This window comes from Natator depressus, chromosome 14 (assembly GCF_965152275.1).
Source record: "Natator depressus isolate rNatDep1 chromosome 14, rNatDep2.hap1, whole genome shotgun sequence".
Classification (NCBI taxonomy): Eukaryota; Metazoa; Chordata; order Testudines; family Cheloniidae; genus Natator; species Natator depressus.
The window spans coordinates 38,330,887-38,348,970 of NC_134247.1; the positions used below are offsets into that span (position 1 = coordinate 38,330,887).

The 18,084-nt window shown below is 45.1% G+C and overlaps 1 protein-coding gene across 1 annotated transcript; it reads left to right on the forward strand.

Annotated features, from left to right (window-relative positions):
• Positions 1 to 16,388: 16,388 nt before the first annotated feature.
• Positions 16,389 to 17,405, forward strand: LOC141998503 (olfactory receptor 6N1-like). The gene has a single exon (XM_074971369.1). It carries the CDS (start codon positions 16,389 to 16,391, stop codon positions 17,403 to 17,405), a length of 1,017 nt encoding a protein of 338 aa, XP_074827470.1.
• The last annotated feature ends 679 nt before the right edge of the window (positions 17,406 to 18,084 follow it).

Genomic DNA, 18,084 nt, shown 5'->3' on the forward strand with positions numbered 1-18,084 from the left:
CTAGGCACAAATAAAATACTAAAATTCAGAGGTGGGACTTTCAAAGGCACAAACATCCCATCAACTTAAGAAAGGGCAGAAGGACAGATATCCAGAGGCATTTAGGCACCCAAAGTTGCAGATAGATGTCTCGTGGGATTTTCAACAGTATTTAGGCAACCTAGGTGCCTTAAGGCCAGATTTTTAAAGCTATTTAGGTGCTGCGGCACTCAGCATCGCAATGCCCAAGCCTAACTCACTTTTTCCCAGATTTAGGCACCGAGGAGTTTACCTCCTATTGACAGCCAATGGGATTTAGACTCCTCCATGCCTATATTCCTTTTGAAAATGGAATTTAGGCTCCTCAATCAGTTAGGCATTGTTGCAACACTGAGCTCAGCAACCCCAAATAGCTTCAGAAATCTGGGCCTGAGGGCTTTGCTGAATCAAGACCTTAATTCAAACTATGCAGAGCCTCAAAGGATCTGCTGTTCCTCAAAGGATGCTAGCCACTGGGAAGTTTTAGACCACACTAAAAAGGTCAGCAGAGCTAAGAGAGAGTAAAGGAATTGCTTTAACAATAACAATCTTGCAGCCTTTCCTCACATGAATAAATCCACCAGGTCTAATTCTGATCTCACAAACTGTTTTTTGCAATATTAACTTCTGCCAGAGATCCTCCCATTTTACAGCTGCCCAGGTGAGGTCAGAACCAGGAGCTGTAAATTCTGAGGACATGTACATCCTACATGCTATGTATTTTATTTTTAAATAACTGACTTGCTGCACTGAATATATATTATTATTATTTTAATGGGAATTGGGGGTCCAAATTCCTTAAGTGGGATAGACAGAGGAGTAGGTGTGGTTGATCTACCTTGTAATCTGGAAGAACACTGCAAAGAGATGATGCAGTGCTCAATGCCTCCCGACAGCTGCTGAGAGCTCTCAACTGACACTCCGGTCAGTGGAGGAAAGGCTCTGCTGAAGACAACTAGCAGCTACAGGGTCAGAAACATGCACAGAACTTCCACTTTATGGGAAAATACAGAAGGATATTTTGAAAACAACTGCGGAAAGGAGTGAGCATCCGTGTGAAAGAGGCGAGTTGTCAGGGAGACAGAAAGGCATGCAAGCCCTGTCTAAAGGGCTGGGAGATGGGAGATAAAAGCTATGGGAATTGCCCTGGGTAGTGTTATGCTCACAGCATACAAACAGGGAAGTTAGATTAAAACATCAAATACTCTCTCTGGAAGGTTGCAACGGAACATGACTTTATTGCATAAAATCCAAAACCCTAATACACAAGAACCAAAACCTGAGAGAGAAAAAGCAGGCTGCTCCCTAGGGCAGAGAGACCCAACTCACCCAACATTGCTCTAGGCTGGCTCTTTCCAGACTGACTGCTGAAAGACACTGATCTCAGGCTTCCCTGCAGAGCCCCCTGGTCTGCAAGCAGGACCAGGAGAACCCTTGAGAATTTAAAGTGAGAGCATATAATTTTAACGCAGTTTTCAATACACCACAGGTGCCATAGAAAGAGAGGGAAAGATACAGGCAAAGAGAGAGACAGACAGGCACAGAGAGACACATGCAGACAGACAGAGAGACATCAGACAGATAAAGGGAGATGTGTGAAACACCCCTATTTAACATTAGAGCTGACAGATTTTTTTTCCTTCACAGAAATGTATGACTTTTTGTGAAAAAAAACTGACAATCAAAATGTTGTGGCTGAAAACTGAAAATTTTCCACCAGAAGCTGAAAGCTTTTGATTTTTGACCCAATATTTTTCAGTTTTTGGCTGAAAAGTTTTTGGGTTTTGGCCAATTTTTTTTTTCATGAAAACATGCCATTTTCCAGGGAAAGCAGACACTTTTCATGAAAAATTCTCATTTAATTTGAAAACCCAATTTTCCATAAAAAAACAAACAAACAAACAAAAACAGTTTTAGAAGAAATTTTCCAGAAGCTCTATTTATCATAAGAAATGTAACACATCCGAAAAGGCAATATAAAAAAACCCTCTGCATTCCAATGTTAGAGAAATAAAGAGACAAATTAGTAATACACTAGATCAGTAATGTATCACTGTAACCAATCTCAGTCAAACGATCACTGAAACACCAAGTCAGCTGAAATGTGTCCAAGTTATCAGTTAACCAAGGCCTTGTCTACACTACGAAATTAGGTGGAATTTCTCGAAGTCAGTTTTGTAGAAGGCGTTTTTATACAGGTGATTGTGTGTGTCCCCACACAAGTGCTCTAAGTGCATGCAGTCGGCGGAGTGTGTCCACAGTACCGAGGCAATTAGAGAAGGTGTATCAAGCCACAGCCTGGCCATGAGCCACCTGAGCACAAGGATTGATTTTCCTTATGGAATTATGGAGCAGCTGATTTTGCTTGCTACACGGGAAACAATACTCACCCAGTGACTATATCTCAGCCACAGCATAAAAAGGGGCTTGGAAAACAACAGTGGGCTGAAAAGCAAGAGCAAAATTTCATAGAGAGGACTCAAAGGCAGGCAATCAAAGAAACATTGAAACACCTTGTCTGGGACAGGATAGAATGGGAAATGCTCAGAAACCAAGAGAAAGAGAGAGAGAGAGAGCGACAAAGAGAGAGAGCCTTTGTATTTCAAGTGTTTTCCTAATAGTACACTGCATGGTCTACAGTCCTTAACCAGCCTTCACGCAGTGAAAATTCCCATGCACTGAGAACAATGGAAGTGTGTTGGTTACAGACTGAGCAAAACCGTCGTATCTGAGCACCTCACAGTCCTTAATATATTTATCCTCACAACGCCACAGTGAGATTGGAAAAGGTTTTTGTGCCCATTGTACAGATGGAGAACTGAGGCCCAGAGGGCCAGGTTTGATAAAGTACTTATCTGCGTTTTTAGGCACTCAGTGCCCAGTGAGATTTTACAAAGTTCTTAATCAGGCTCAGTGCCTAACTCCCATTGAAGCCAAAGGGAGTTAGATGCCTAACCTGCTTAGATGCTTTTCAGCATTCCACCTGGTGCCCATCTACATCGTTTGGTGCCTCAACACCTTTAAAAATCTGGCCCTAAGCAATTCCCCCAAAGGCTGCCCAGGGAGCCTGCAGGAGAGCAGAGAATTGACCCCAGGTGTCCAACATCCCAGGTTAGCCCCCTATCCAAATCTATCCATAGCTATAGCTCACCACATTACTCAATTTCCTGAATTACAAAAAGATCTCTTATGACAGTGAGTTCCAGGAGACAAATACACATTGTGTAAAAAGAAAATGGTTTCGTGTCTGAGTGTTAAAGGTGTTGCCTGTTAAGTTGATTGGGTGACTCTTGATTTGGAGGTGCACCTGATGGAGTTTCTCTGTCCCATTTATTAGTCCTTAACGTCCCGCATGTCCCACCTTGTTCATCTCCTCTTTAAATTAAACTCTCCGAGCCTTTTCTGAGGCTGGGATATTCAAAGGGACCTAAAGAAATTAGGCACAGTTGAAAATCAAGGAGATTTGGTCACCTGACTCCCTTGAAATTCCCAGTCCCATTAAACTCTGCCCATCCATGCATCTGCTTCTCTTCTCACCCTCTGCTCCGTTCCCAGCCCCATACAGCAAATGGGAAAAGAAGAGACAGCTCTGAGACAGCAGGTGCAGCTCAGGAGCCTGCATGCCAGAGCCAGCAGAGCGGGGCGTGAGCGCGCGCTCCTCATGCGAGTGCCTGAGACACTGAGAGCGCGACACTGACCAGCAGCGCAGCTGGGAAACTGCCTCTGCCCAGCACCCTGCCCCGTGCACAAAGGGAACGCCCCCAACAGCCACACACAGACCCCTCTCCCTTTCCTTCCCTCCTCGGCGCCCTGAGACACACACGAACCCCGCTGCACTCTGCAGCCCAGCTGAAGCGTGAGAGTGTCTGGGCCTGGATTTCGTGCAGCACCCCTGGTGCAACAGAACAGCTGGAACTCAATGCTCCCAGCCACGCTCTGCAGTGTCGCAGCTCAGCCCTGTTGGGGGCAGGGCTGAGGCATATCAGGGGCAGAGTAGGAAGTGAGAGGGAGCAGGATATGCACAGCTGCGGTGTGCGCCTGAGAGAGCACCCTGGCTGCGCTCCTTCCCACTACGGCACCGTTTCCTCCCTGTGTGAGATCCCCAGGATCTGACTAAGGGCTTGTCTAAATGGAGAGTCAGATCGTGGCAAGCTGGGGGGTGAATCTACAGCGCACTAGCCTGCCACGTACTAACAGGCTGTGTGGACCCTGCTCCAGTGCACGAAACGTTCCCTAGTGCGCATTGACCTACCCCCATTTCAAACAGCGCTCGGGCAAAGGCCACTAGGGGACTTTTGGTGCTTGACAGCGGGGTCCGCGCGGTCCCTTACTGCACAGCAACCTACAGCACGGTAGATTTCCACCCCAGCTTGCCACGCACTAACTCCCTGTGTGGACAAACCCCAGGAAGTTCAGATTTACCTTTAATCCTCAGCAAGAAGTGGCGAGCTCTCTGTTGACGCCGAGTGGGTGTGGGGATCAGGATCTGGTTTCCACTTCAATGCTGCTCCCCTCCGTGTCTCCTGCTCTCAGAGCTTGTCTACAGGGTGGGGTAGTGCACTCAAGAGCAATGGGATTTCTAAAGGGCACCAACGTGTGGCTCGTGAACAGGCTCGTGTAGACTCTTGCTGGCGCCCACTGAACGGTCCTTTGTGCACGACACATTGGGACACTTTAGAATTAACACCCCGCTGTTGTGCACAAGCGCCCCATATGGACAAGCCCTCATTTGCTCTGCAAAGACATCTACCTTCTACTGCTGCACTGGGCTGGCTCTTGATTTCTTTCTTGATGCACACACCTGTATATTACAAGGGACCTCCATGCCTCCTGCTCTGGAGCCTTCCAGGGTTTATAGGGGAAAGCAGCCTCACACTGGCTCAGGCAGCTGTTGGGATCTCTGCTGAGGCTGCTGCTAATGATCCCTTTGAAAGTGCCCTCAGGAGGAAATTCAATGCTATGGTGCTTCTTAAGACAGTGTAAACACCAAAGCCATTGACGACTGAGGCCTGGTCTACACTACGGAGTTCGGTCGATGCAAGGCATTTTACGTTGCCCTAACTATTGAAGCGTTTACACTTAAATTTCACTCCCGCCGACGTAACTGCCCCCCTACGCCGACTTAATAACCCCACCTCCACAAGCAGCGTAGAGTCAAGGTCAATGTATTGCTTATCTCGACTGTTACTGGCTTTCAGGAGCCTTCCCGCAATGCCCCACACTGACGGTGCAATCAGTGCACATGCTGCTGGTGAGATCATGCACCGCCGACACAAGGAGCAAAGTGCAGACACGCACAAGTGATGTAATTTCTGCGGCGGCTGTATGCCGATGTAAGTTAGGTCGACTTAATTTTGTAGTGTAGACATGTCCTGAGTTAGAGAAAAATGAGCTCCTTAGGATTTGGCCCGTAGAAGTTATTCTTTGCTGACCGTCTGGGCTAGATTGCCTATTCTGGGATAAGTTAACAGGAGTGTTGTATGTAAGACCTGGGAGGTAATTCTTCTGCTCTACTCGTCACTGGTGAGGCCTCAGCTGGAGTAGTGTGTCCAGTTCTGGGCGCTGCACTTTAAGAGGGATGTGGAAAAATGAGACACAGTCCAGAGGAGAGCAACAAAAATGATAAAGAGGTTTAGAAAACCTGACCTGTGAGGAAAGGTAGAAAAAATCGGGCCTGTTTAGTCTAGAGAAGAGAAGGGTAGGGGGGCTGTGATAATAGGCTTCAGAGCTGTACCGGGTTGTTAGAAAGAGGGTGATGATCCATTGTTCTCCATGTGCACCAAGGGTAGGACAAGAAGGAAACTATAACAAAACATGCCGAGGAGTGGGGAGGAGCACTGTGGAATCAGAGAGCAACTGTGTGGCCCAGTGGAGAAACCACTGGATTGAGACTATTCCCAGCTCTGCGACTGGCCTGTTGGATGGCCGTGGGCAACTCACCTCACCTCTCTGTGCCTCAGTTTCCCATATGTAAAATGGGGATAATGATGTCAAGCTCTTGGCGATCTGCTGATGAAAAGCACAATATAAAAACTAGGTCTTTCGATTATTACCGAGCAACAGTAGCACATCAACTGCAAACCTAGGTGAGAACGACAGCTGTCTAAACAGCCAGTAACTCCCACCAACAAACATTGCTCCTTCTGTTTAAAAAACTAGGAAATAAAATGTCACAAAAAACCTTTGTTAATGCAGAGTTAAGGTGCCCGGTGATAGCTAGGGCCCTTCCCAAAGGCTGAGTTCAGCAAAACTCTGACTTCTGAGAACCAGGAAATACAGAGAGAAGATAAATGCCCACACAACCTTAACACTGCCCTATTTGTGCGAAACCCCAAAATACCCACACCACACACTCCCACTCTACCGTGTCACTGCAGTGGGCAGGCGCTCCCTGCCCTGGCCCTATGTTCAAACACTGATCCCACTCCCCCAACAGAATACCACACTTGTAAAGTGTAACGGCCACTTCACACCCTTTTCCAGCCCCTGAGTTGCTGAAGACAGGGGAGAGTATTGTCACACTTTTCAAGACCACCTGGCTCACTCATGCCATCCCTGATGACGGGGGAAGAAGAGCTGTCAGGTGTCTGGAGTGGCTGAAGAGCACGGGTACCAACCTCAGGGCAGACTGTTCAGAAGCAGGGCACAACCCCCACATTGGCTGTGAGTTCTAGACGTAGATTTCACCAACCAAGTATCAAGTGGGAACTCCTTAAGAACTACAACCTTAACAAGGAGTCACAGACAGTCCCCTTGGGCACTCCAGTCTGTCTTGCCACCCAGGTGAGCCTGCCTTTGCAACAGATGGCCCCTTACACCAAAAATCACAATATTCAGGTTATTCCTAGTCCCAAAGGACCAGTCACTTACCCCAGGTCAATTGCACTTTAGATATTATACCAAAGATGATTCTTGAAGCCAATCCTATAGTAAACTACCTAAGGATTTATTAGCTAAGAAAAACAAACATATCTATTCAGGGGACGCCATCATAGGGCCTAATCACATCAGCCACACTATCAGAGGCTCGTTCACCTGCACATCTACCAATGTGATATATGCCATCATGTGCCAGCAATGCCCCTCTGACATGTACATTGGCCAAACTGGACAGTCTCTACGTAAAAGAATAAATGGACATGAATCAGATGTCAAGAATTATAACATTCAAAAACCGGTCGGAGAACACTTCAATCTCTCTGGTCACTCGATTACAGACCTAAAAGTGGCAATGCTTCAACAAAAAAACTTCAAAAACAGACTCCAACGAGAGAGTGCTGAATTGGAATTAATTTGCAAACTGGATACAATTAACTTAGGCTTCAATAAAGATTGGGAGTGGATGGGTCATTACACAAAGTAAAATTATTTCCCCATGTTTATTCCCCCCCCGCCCCAGCACTGTTCCTCACACATTCTTGTCAACTGCTGGAAATGGCCCACCTTGATTATCACTACAAAAGGTTCCCCCCCCCTCCCCGCTCTCCTGCTGGTAATAGCTCACCTTACCTGATCACTCTTGTTACAGTGTGTATGGTAACACCCATTGTTTCGTGTTCTCTGTGTATATAAAATCTCCCCACTGTATTTTCCACTGCATGTATCCAGTGAAGTGAGCTGTAGCTCACAAAAGCTTATGCTCAAATAAATTTGTTCGTCTCTAAGGTGCCACAAGTACTCCTGTTCTTTCTACAAGGGAAGAGGCAATTCTTGATTTAGTCCCAAGTGGAGCACAAGATCTGGTCCAGGTGGGTAAATATAGATGAACTGCTCAGTAACAGTGATCATAATGTAATTAAATATAAACTTCCTTGTAGGGGAAAACCCCCACAGTTGCATTTAACATCAAAAAAGGAGAACTACACAAAAATGAGGAGGCTAGTTAAATGAAATTAAAAGGAACAGTCACAAGGGTGAAATGCCTGCCAACTGCATGGAGAGTATTTAAAAACACCATAATAGAGGCTCAAACTAAATTTACCCCCCCCCCCAAAAAAAGTAAAGAACACCAGAAAAATGGCTAACAGCAAAGTAAAAAAGGCAGTTAGAGACAAAAAGATATCTTTTTACAAATTGGAAGTCAACTACTACTGAGGAAAATAGAAAAGAGCATAAACTCTGGCAAGTCAAGCATAGAAGTATAAGTAAGTCAGGCTAAGAAAGAATCTGAAGAACAACGAGCTAAGGACACAAAAACTAAAAGCAATTTTTTTTAAGTACATCAGAAGCAGGAAGCCTGACAAACAGTCATTGGGGCCACTGGACAATCAAGGTGAGAAAGGAGCACTCAAGGAAAACAAGGCCATTGCGGAGAAGCTAAACAAATTCTTTGCATCAGTCTTTACTGCAGAGGGTGTGAGGGAGCTTCCCACACCTATGCTATTCTTTTTAGGTGACAAATCTGAGGAACTGTCCCAGATTGAGATGTCAATAGAGGAGGTTTTGGACCAAATTGATAAATTAAACAGTAATAAGTCATCAGCACCAGATGGTATTCACCCAGGAATTCTGAAGAAACTTATATGAAATTGCAGAACTACTAACTGTGGTATGTAACCTAGCACTTAAATCAATCGCTGTACCAGATGAATGGAGGGTAACTAATGTAACACCGATTTTTAAAAAAGGCTTCAGAGGCAATCCTGGCAATTACAGGCTGGGAAGCCTAACTTCAATACCAGGCAAATTGGTTGAAACTATAGTCAAGAATAGAATGATCAGACACACAGATGAACACAACGTGTTGGGGGAAGAACCAACACAGCTTTTGTAAAGGGAAATCATGCCCCCCCCCCAATCTATGAAAGTTCTTTGCGGGTGTCAACAAACATGTGGAAAAGGGTGATCCAGTGGATACAGTGTACTTGGACTGTCAGAAAGGCTTTGACAAGGTCCCTCACCAAAGGCTCTCAAACAAAGCAAGCAGAGAGGGGATAAAAGGGAAGGTCCTCCCATGGATCAGTAACTGGTTAAAAAGATAGGAAACAATGGGTAGGAATAAAAGTCAATTTTCACAATGGGGAGACGTAAATTATGGCGTCTCCCAAAGATCTGTACTGGGACCAGTGTTGCTCAACATATTCATAAATGATCCAGAAAAAGGGGTAAATAGTGAAGTGGCAACATTTGCAGATGAGAGAAAATTACTCAAGAAAGTTAAGTCCAAAGCTAGGAAGGTGCATAGGAATCTGCCCCCAGAAAAGTCTGGAGAAGCAGCTGATAAGTTGTTGAAAAACTGAAGGGCAAGGTCCCTGAAAAAACAATGAGTTCTCAGAGAGAGAGAGAGAAAGACAGGAAGCGAGAAGGTGAGGGACAGACAGAGAGAGGATAAGTAACAAAGGAGATCTCACAAAACTGGGTGACTGGACAACAAAATGGCAGATGAAATTAATATTGATACGTGCAAAGCAATGCACACTGGAAAACATAATCCCAATGATGCATACAAAGTGATGGGGTCTAAATTAGCTGGTACCACTGAAGAAAGATCTTGGAGTCATTGCGGATAGTTCCCTGAAAACATCCGCTCCACGTGCAGCGGCAGTCAAAAAAGCGAACAACGTTAGGAACCTTTAGGAAAATGGTAGACAATAAGCCAGTAAATATCTTACTGCCTCTCTATAAATCCATGGTACCCCCACACCTTGAATACTGCGTGCAGATGTGGTCGCCCCCTCTCAAAAAAGATATATTGGATTTGGAAAAGGTGCAGAGAAGGGCAACAAAAATGATGAGGGGCATGGAACAGCTTCCGTATGAGGAGAGATTAAAAAGACTGGGACTGTTCAGCTTGGAAAAGAGACGACTAAGGGGGGATAGGAGAGAGGTCTATAAAACTACGACTGGTGTGGAGGAAGTGAGTAAGGAAGTGTTATTTATCCCTTCACATAAAACAAGAACCCGGGGTCACCCAATGAAATTAATAGGCAGCAGGTTTAACACACACATACGGAAGTTCTTCTTCACACAACGCACAGTCAAGCTGCAGAACTCATTGCCAGGGGATGCTGTGAAGGCCAAAAGTATAACGGGGTTCAAAAAGAATTAGATCAGTTTATGGAGGACAGGTCTATCCAGAGCTGTTAGCCAAGATGGTCAGGGACACAAGCCCATGCTCTTGGTGTTCCTAAACCTCTGACTGTCAGAAGCAGGGACTGGATGACAGGGGATGGGTCAGTCAATAATTTCCCTGTTCTGTTCATTCCCTCTGAAGCATCTGACACCGGCCACTGCCAGAGACAGGACATTGGGCTAGATGGACCATTAGTCTGACCCAGAGTGGCCATTCTTGTGAGGTTACACTGTTTTAACAAGTAACACAGCATCAATTCTCCTATGGAGGGAACCCAGAGGATCACCGGCAGCAGTCCCAAGGGAGATCCCAACAGCAGCGGCAAGGGCCAGGGGCTGGCTGCTTTCCCTGATAAATACTGCAAGAATCCAGAGCAGGAGATATTAAGGGTTTGTGTGATGCCAACAATCAACCCAGGCAGCGAGAGATGCCGATTCCAGCAGCCACAGGCAGGTGTCTGCCCACACACTGGGACAAGAAGGCTGACTAACACCAGACCCAGTCACTGGTGATGGGGAGCTCGCTGCTTCATGCGAAGGTTTGAAGGTAAGTGTCACTAGCCTTGGGGCAAATCCTCAGGTCCTTGTTCATATGCAGCCCTTGCTCTGAGACACCCCCCTTGGACAGTGTCCTCACACGCTGGGAGCTCTGCCAGAGTAAGGACTTCAGAGTCGATTTCTTTGTGGTTCACAGCTAGAAAAACTGATGAATCAGAACAGAGACCCAGCTATCATCTCTGCCCTTACACATCCCTCTCTCTGTCCTCCCCTCACCCTCTTGCTCACTGGCTTGCTGTCCCCATCTCTCTCTCCCTGACAAATCATTGTTTTCTCAGGGACCTTGGCCTTCAGTTTCTCAGCTACTTATCAGCTGCCTCTCCAGACTTTTCTGGGAGGCAGATACCTGTGCACCATCCCAGCCCAATCCTCAGATGCTTTATGTCTCATGCTGAGTATTTCCTCCCTGCATTTCTGTGGGACTTGAGGGCCCTCAGCATTTCTTGGGCAGTATTGAGCACCCCACAGAAAAAGGGTGTACATTAGAAATGAACTGAATGGAGACTGGATTCCTTACAGATTAGGAAACTTTGCCCAAGCATTTACTGTTCTACCTTAATTTTTTTCCAGAGGATGGGTACTACAGCAGTTAGGGCACCAGCCTGTGACTTAGAAGACCTGGGGTCTCTTCTCTGATCAGCCGCAGCCTCTTTGTATGACCTTGGATAGTCACTCAGTCAATAATTAATATTTAACATTAATCAATAATAGCTGGCAATTCATTATAAGCAGTTTCAGTGTTTCTGGACTAGTCATTAATGGGATATGAATGAGAGGAATCTGAGTATGCATCTACTCCAAGGGGTGGTTTCATCTGTGCCTTGGGCACGGCCATCGGCAGAGTCACTTTCCCATCTGTGCTGTTGGTCATTGTCACTCCCACATCGCAGGCACTGACATGGTGCAATCTCATTCCTGCCCTTCTCTGGGGAAGCTCATATGTCTGACCCTTGCCCCCATCACATTGTTAAGCTGGAACTCAGACTACAGTAGACAAGTAACTCATCTTCAGCTCCCAGCATGATGCTGCGGGGCAAGGGCTGATGCGATCCATGGCTGCATGAACAGGGGAGCAGGGAGGGCATTTCACCTCTGTAAAGAGCACTGGTGACACCGATTCTGGAATACCATGGGCAGCGCTGGGGTGCACGTTTTAAAACGGATGTTGAAAGATTGATGAGGGAGCAGAAAAGAGCCATAAAAACGATTTTCTCCAGCTCTCAAATATCTTCCAGTGAGAGAGAGACTTATAAAGCTCGATGTGTTCAGTTTATCAAAGACGAGACGGAGGTGATTTGATCACAGCGTATCAGCACCTTCCTGGGGAGAAAACACTGGTTATCAAAGGGCTCTTTCATCAAACAGGGAAAGGCCCAGCTAGAACCAAAGGCTGGAAACTAAAGCCAGACACATTTCAATGAGAAATAAGGCACAGTTTGTTGGCAATGGGTGTGATTGTCCATTGGAACAAACTACCAAGGGAAATGATGGATTCTCATCTCCTGATATGTTCAAATCAAGACTGGCTGCCTTGCTGGAAGGTACGTCTTAGCCAAACAAGTTATTGAGCTCAGTGCAGGGGTAACGGGGGAAATTCTGTGGTTATTGTTAAGCAGGAGCTCAGACTGGATGATCTAATGACTCATAGACTTTAAGGCCAGAAGGGCCCATCATGATCATCTAGTCTGACCTCCTGCACATCACAGGACACAGAACCTCATCCACCCACTTCTGTAATAGACCCCAAACCTCTGGCTGAGTTACTGAAGTCCTCAAATCATCGTTTAAAGACTTCAAGTGACAGAGAATCCACCATTTACACTAGTTTAAACTGGCAAGTGACCTGTGCCCCATGCTGCAGAGGAAGGCGAAAACCCCCCAGGGTCTCTGCCAATCTGACCTGAGGAAAAATTCCTTCCCGACCCCAAATATAGCAATCAGTTAGACCCTGAGCATGTGGGCTAAACCCACCAAGTGGATACCTGTGAAAGAATTCTCTGTAGTAACTCAGAGCCATCCCCATCTTGTGCCCCATCACCAGCCACTGGAGATATTTGCTGCTATCACTTGCAGATCGGCTACATGCTATTGTAGTCAATCTCATCATACCATTCCCTCCATAAACTTGTCAAGCTCAGTCTTGAAGCCAGTTAGGATTTTTGCCACCACTGCTCCCCTTGGAAGGCTGTTCCAGAACTTCACTCTTGTGATGGTTAGAAACCTTAATCTAATTTCAAGCATAATCTTGTTGATGGCCAGTTTGTATCCATTTGTTCTTGTGTCCACATTGGCACTTAATTTAAATAACTCCTCTCCCTCCTTGGTGTTTATCCCTCTAATGTATTTGTAGAGAGCAATCATATCTCCCCTCAGCCTTCTTTTGTTTAGGCTAAACAAGCTAAGCTCTTTGAGTCTCCTCTCATAAGATAGGTTCTCTATTCCTTGGATCATCCTAGTAGCCCATCTCTGAACCTGTTCCACTTTGAATTCATCTTTCTTAAACATGGGAGACCAGAACTGCACACAGTATTCCTGATGAGATCTCACCAGTGCCTTGTATGATGGTACTACCACTTCCCTCTCTCTACTGGAAATACCTCACCTGATGCATCCTAGGACTGCATTAGTCTTTTTCACGGCCGCATCACATTAGCAGCTCATGGTCATCCTGTGATCAACCAGTACATCCAGGCCTTTCTGCTCCTCTGTCGCTTCCAACTGATACTTCCCCAGTTTACAGCAAAAATTCTTGTTGTTAGTTCCTAAATGCATGACCTTGCACTTTGCACTATTAAATTTCATCCCATTTCTAGTACTCCAGTTTTCAAGGTCATCCAGATCTTCTTGTTTGATATTCTGGTCTTCCTCCGCATTGGTAATACCTCCCAACTTTGTGTCATCCACAAATTTTATTAGCACACTCCCACTTTTTGTGCCAAGGTCAGTAATAAAAATGTTAAATAAGATTGGTCCCAAGACCGATCCTGGATGAACTCCACTAGTAACCTCCCTCCAGCCTGACAGTTCACCTTTTAGGATGACCCATTGTAGTCCCCTTTAACCAGTTCCTTCTTCACCTTTCAATTCTCATATTAATCCCGATCTTCTCCAATTTAACTAATAATTTCCCATGTGGAACTGTATCAAATGCTTTACTGAAATCCAGGTAGGTTAAATTGACTGCAATTCCTTTGTCTAGAAAATCAGTTATCTTCTCAAAGAAAGAGATCAGGTTGGTCTGGCACAATTTACCTTTTGTAAAACCACGCTTATTTTACCCCAATTACTGTTGACCTCTATGTCCTTAAGTACTTTCTCTTTCAAAATTTGTTCTAAGATCTTGCGCACAATTGGGGTCAAATTAACAAATCTGTAGTTTTCTGGCTCACTTTTTTCCCCTTTTTTAAATATAGGCAGTATATTTGCAATTCTCCAATCCTAGGATATGATCCCCCAAGTTTACAGATTCATTAAATCCTTGCTATTGGGCTTGCAATTTCATGTGCCAATTCCTTTAATATTCTTGGATGGAGATTATCCAGGGACCCCGATTTAGTCCCATTAAACTGTTTGAGTTTAGCTTCCACCTTGGACGTGGTAATTTCGACTTCCATATCCTCGTTCCCATTAGCCACCCTGCTACTACCCCTAAGCTCTTCATTAGCCTCATTAAAAACTGAGGCAAAGTATTTGTTTAGGGGTTAGGCCATGCCTAGATTATCTTTTATCTCCACCCTCAGTGCTTAGTGGTCCCATTTCTTCTTTCCTTGTTTTCTTCTTATTTATATGGCTATAGAACCTTTTACTATTGGTTTTAATTTCTTTTGCAAGGTCCAACTCCGCTTGCCTTTTGGCATGTTCAGTTTATCCCAACACTTTCTGACCTCCATGAGGTAGCTTTCTTTGCTGAACCATCCCATCTTCCATTCCTTGCAGGCTTTCTGCTTTCTCTTAATCACCTGTTTGAGAAGCTTGCTCGTCTGGGCTGGGCTGGTCTGCAACCCCTCCTTATGAATTTTTTCCCCTTGCTTCGGATGCCAGCTTCAGATAGCTTCTGCAACTTCTACAAAGTAATTCCAAGCCTCCTCCACATTAAGATCCTGAAGTTCTTCGCGCCAGTCCACTTCCCAAATAATTCCCTTAATTTTTTTAAGTTAGCCCTTTTGAAATCAAACACCCTAGTTGCAGATCGAGTTTTGTTTATCCTTCCATTTAGTTGAAACTCAATTAGCTCATGATCACTCGAACCAAGGTTGTCCCCTACAACCAGTTCTTCTATGAGGTCCTCATTGCTCACCCATACCAAATCTCAAATGGCATCACCTCTTCTTGGTTCAGCAACTATTTGGCGAAGAAATCTGTCAGCAATCACATCCAGGAAAACCTGGGCCCTACTATTATTAGTTTCAGAGCGGTAGCCGTGTTACTCTGTATCAGCAAAAACAATGAGGAGTCCCTGTGGCACCTTAGAGACTAACAGAGTTATTTGGGCATAAGCTTTCATGGGCTAAAACCCACTTCATCAGATGCATGGAGTGAAAAATACAGTAAGCAGAATATATATTCTAGCACATGAAAAGATAGGAGTTGCCTTACCAAGTTGGGGGTCAGTGCTAACAAGCCAATTCAATTAAGGTGGAAGTGGCCTATTCTCAATAGTTGACAAGAAGGGGTGAATACCAAGGGAAGGAAAATTACTGTTGTCGTGCCAACAAGGCCAATGCAATCAAGGTGGCCCATTTCCAACAGTTGACAAGAAGGTGTGAGTATCAGCAGAGGGAAAATTACTTTTTGTAGTACTTGTACTCCAATCTATATGTGGGAAATCAAAGTCTCCCTTAATCACACAATTCACAGTAGTATTTGTTTCATTAAAACATTAACGAGAGGTCTCTATCCATATCGGATCCTGATGGTCTGTAGCAGACTCCAAGATTATCCTGGGAGAACCTCCAGAAGCTTTCTTCCCCAAAGTGATTTTAGCCGAAACAGACTCTGTCTTATCGATTCCATCACTTCTAATTTCTTTACAGTCTATCTCATCATTAATATACAGTGCTGCTCCACCACCTTTGCCTTTATTTCTGTCTTTCCTGAACAGCACAAACCCATCAATACCTGTACTCCAGTCATGATTATTACTCTACCATGTTTCTGTTTTCCCTATAATATCTGGTTTCACTTCCAGCACCAGTAGTTCTAGTTAATCCATTTTGTCACCCAGGCTCCTTGCACTGGTGTACAAACATCTTATCTGTTGCTGCTTGGCTTCGCCCACATTCCTTGCCTGATCAGGTACAGTTACTCTTCTTCCAGTGTCACCTATCTGACTGGTATCAGCACTATCCTTCCTCTTAATGTCCAGTCTCCAACCCACTGTGGCTCCTTTCTCCGTTGCTGTATCCTTTCTGACTTGATTTTCCGCCCTCTCAATCTTAGAATCAGACGTGGAGATTACATGAGCATCTCCCCCAAGTTTCTAGTTTAAAGCTCTTTTAATCAGTTGTGCCAACCTCCATCCCCATATGGTCCCTTTTGGTCTTAAATCTAAGAATCAATTAATGAAAAAAGTTGGGGTATGGGGCAGAAGAGGGGCAAGTTAACTGGGTGACAGCTCTTTGGGGTGTGGGGGAATCTCTCTGAAGTGAAGAAGTTTCTCTGTTGTGAGAGAATATAAACCCAGCTCTCAGTTTGCAGTGGGAACTCTTATGGGCTCAAAAGATGGAAATCTATCTAATTTCATGGTCCAGCCAAATCTTTCGATGTTCATTACTTTTCACGATCACAGGATGCAGCTCATGGAGAAAGGAGATGCGGAAAATGAAACAGACGTGACAGAATTCATCCTCCTGGGGTTTGGGGATCTCCCTGAACTGCAGATCCTTCTCTTCCTGGTTTTCCTAGTGATCTATATTGTGACCATGGCAGGGAACTTCCTCATCATTGCTCTAGTTGTGACTGATCAGCACCTTCACACCCCCATGTACTTCTTCCTGGGGAACTTGTCCTGCCTGGAGACCTGCTACACTTCTGCCCTCCTGCCCAGGATGCTGGCCAGTCTCCTGACTGGGGACAGAACCATTTCTGTGGGGGGCTGCATGACACAGTTTTTTTTCTTTTGTTTTCTAACAGCTACAGAGTGTTCTCTCCTGGCAGTGATGTCTTATGATCGGTATTTAGCCATATGCAAACCACTGCACTATGGAACCTGTATGAATGGCAAGTTGTGCCTCCAGCTAGCAGCTGGGTGTTGGATAAGTGGATTTCTACCTTGTACAATAATGATGCGTTTTATGTCACAATTAATTTTCTGTGGCCCCAATGTAATGGACCATTTCTTTTGTGATCTCACCCCAATGCTAAAGCTCTCCTGCAGTGACACCAGCCAGATTATGCTGGTTCTTTACATATTTTCCTTCCCAGATGCAGTTTCCCCATTTCTATTAATCTTGACATCCTATGTTTGTATCATAAGCACCATCCTGAGAATCCCTTCCACCACCGGGAGGCAAAAGGCCTTTTCCACCTGCTTCTCTCACTTCATCGTGATAACACTTTTCTATGGGACAATAATGATTGTCTACATGCTACCGAAATACAGCAACCTGAGAGCCCTGAACAAAGTGTTCTCTGTCTGCTACACAGTCCTGACTCCCCTGGCCAATCCCCTCATCTACAGCCTGAGAAACAGAGAGGTCAAGGAGGCCCTGAGAAAAGCTGTCAGGAAATGTCTGGCCCTCACGAAGAAGTCAGACTAGTTGAATGAAATGAGGATCAATCAATCTGGTTTCTATTGTGAAAGAAGGAGGGTCTAAGTGGGCCCTGATACAGAGGGGAGAGAAGATTTTGACTTTTCATCAAAATAACTGAAACCTGAAAAATGATTTTTTTGTTTTTGTTTTTTGGCAACTGACATCTGAAAACCTGCAGATGGAAACTGTAAAAAAATAAAAATAAAAAAAAAGTCATGCCCTGTTGTTGTGGCTGTGTTGGTCCCAGAATATTACAAAGACAAGCTGTGACCCTCTGTACCTCAAAATAGCACCCTGGACCCCCCTATTCACCACTGGGATAGGAGGATGCTGTGTTTGGTACAAAGTGTGCCTTGGGAGGGATCATTTGAGAAGTCTGGATGTGCTGAACATTAGTATCCTGTTGAATTGTGGGTACTATCACTGTATGTGATGTTATGAAGAATTGCTAAATGTGTTACTGAAATATAGTGAGGTTGGGTGATGGGCACAGCTGGCCTTTCAGTAACAACAAAGGGGCATCCATCACTGGCCAGACAGGCATTGATGGCCCATCAAGAAGAATCCACTCTCCCAGAGACTCCTCAGAGGGCAGGGACACAATGGGTACTGCCCGACCCCACCTCACAGCAAGGATCTTTCTAGCACCTGGAGAGAAAGTATAAAGAGGGTCAATGACATCACC

Bases quoted from the DNA above. Each gene is read 5' to 3' on its own strand.
- LOC141998503 (XM_074971369.1), top strand. From the start codon at position 16,389: ATGGTCCAGCCAAATCTTTCGATGTTCATTACTTTTCACGATCACAGG.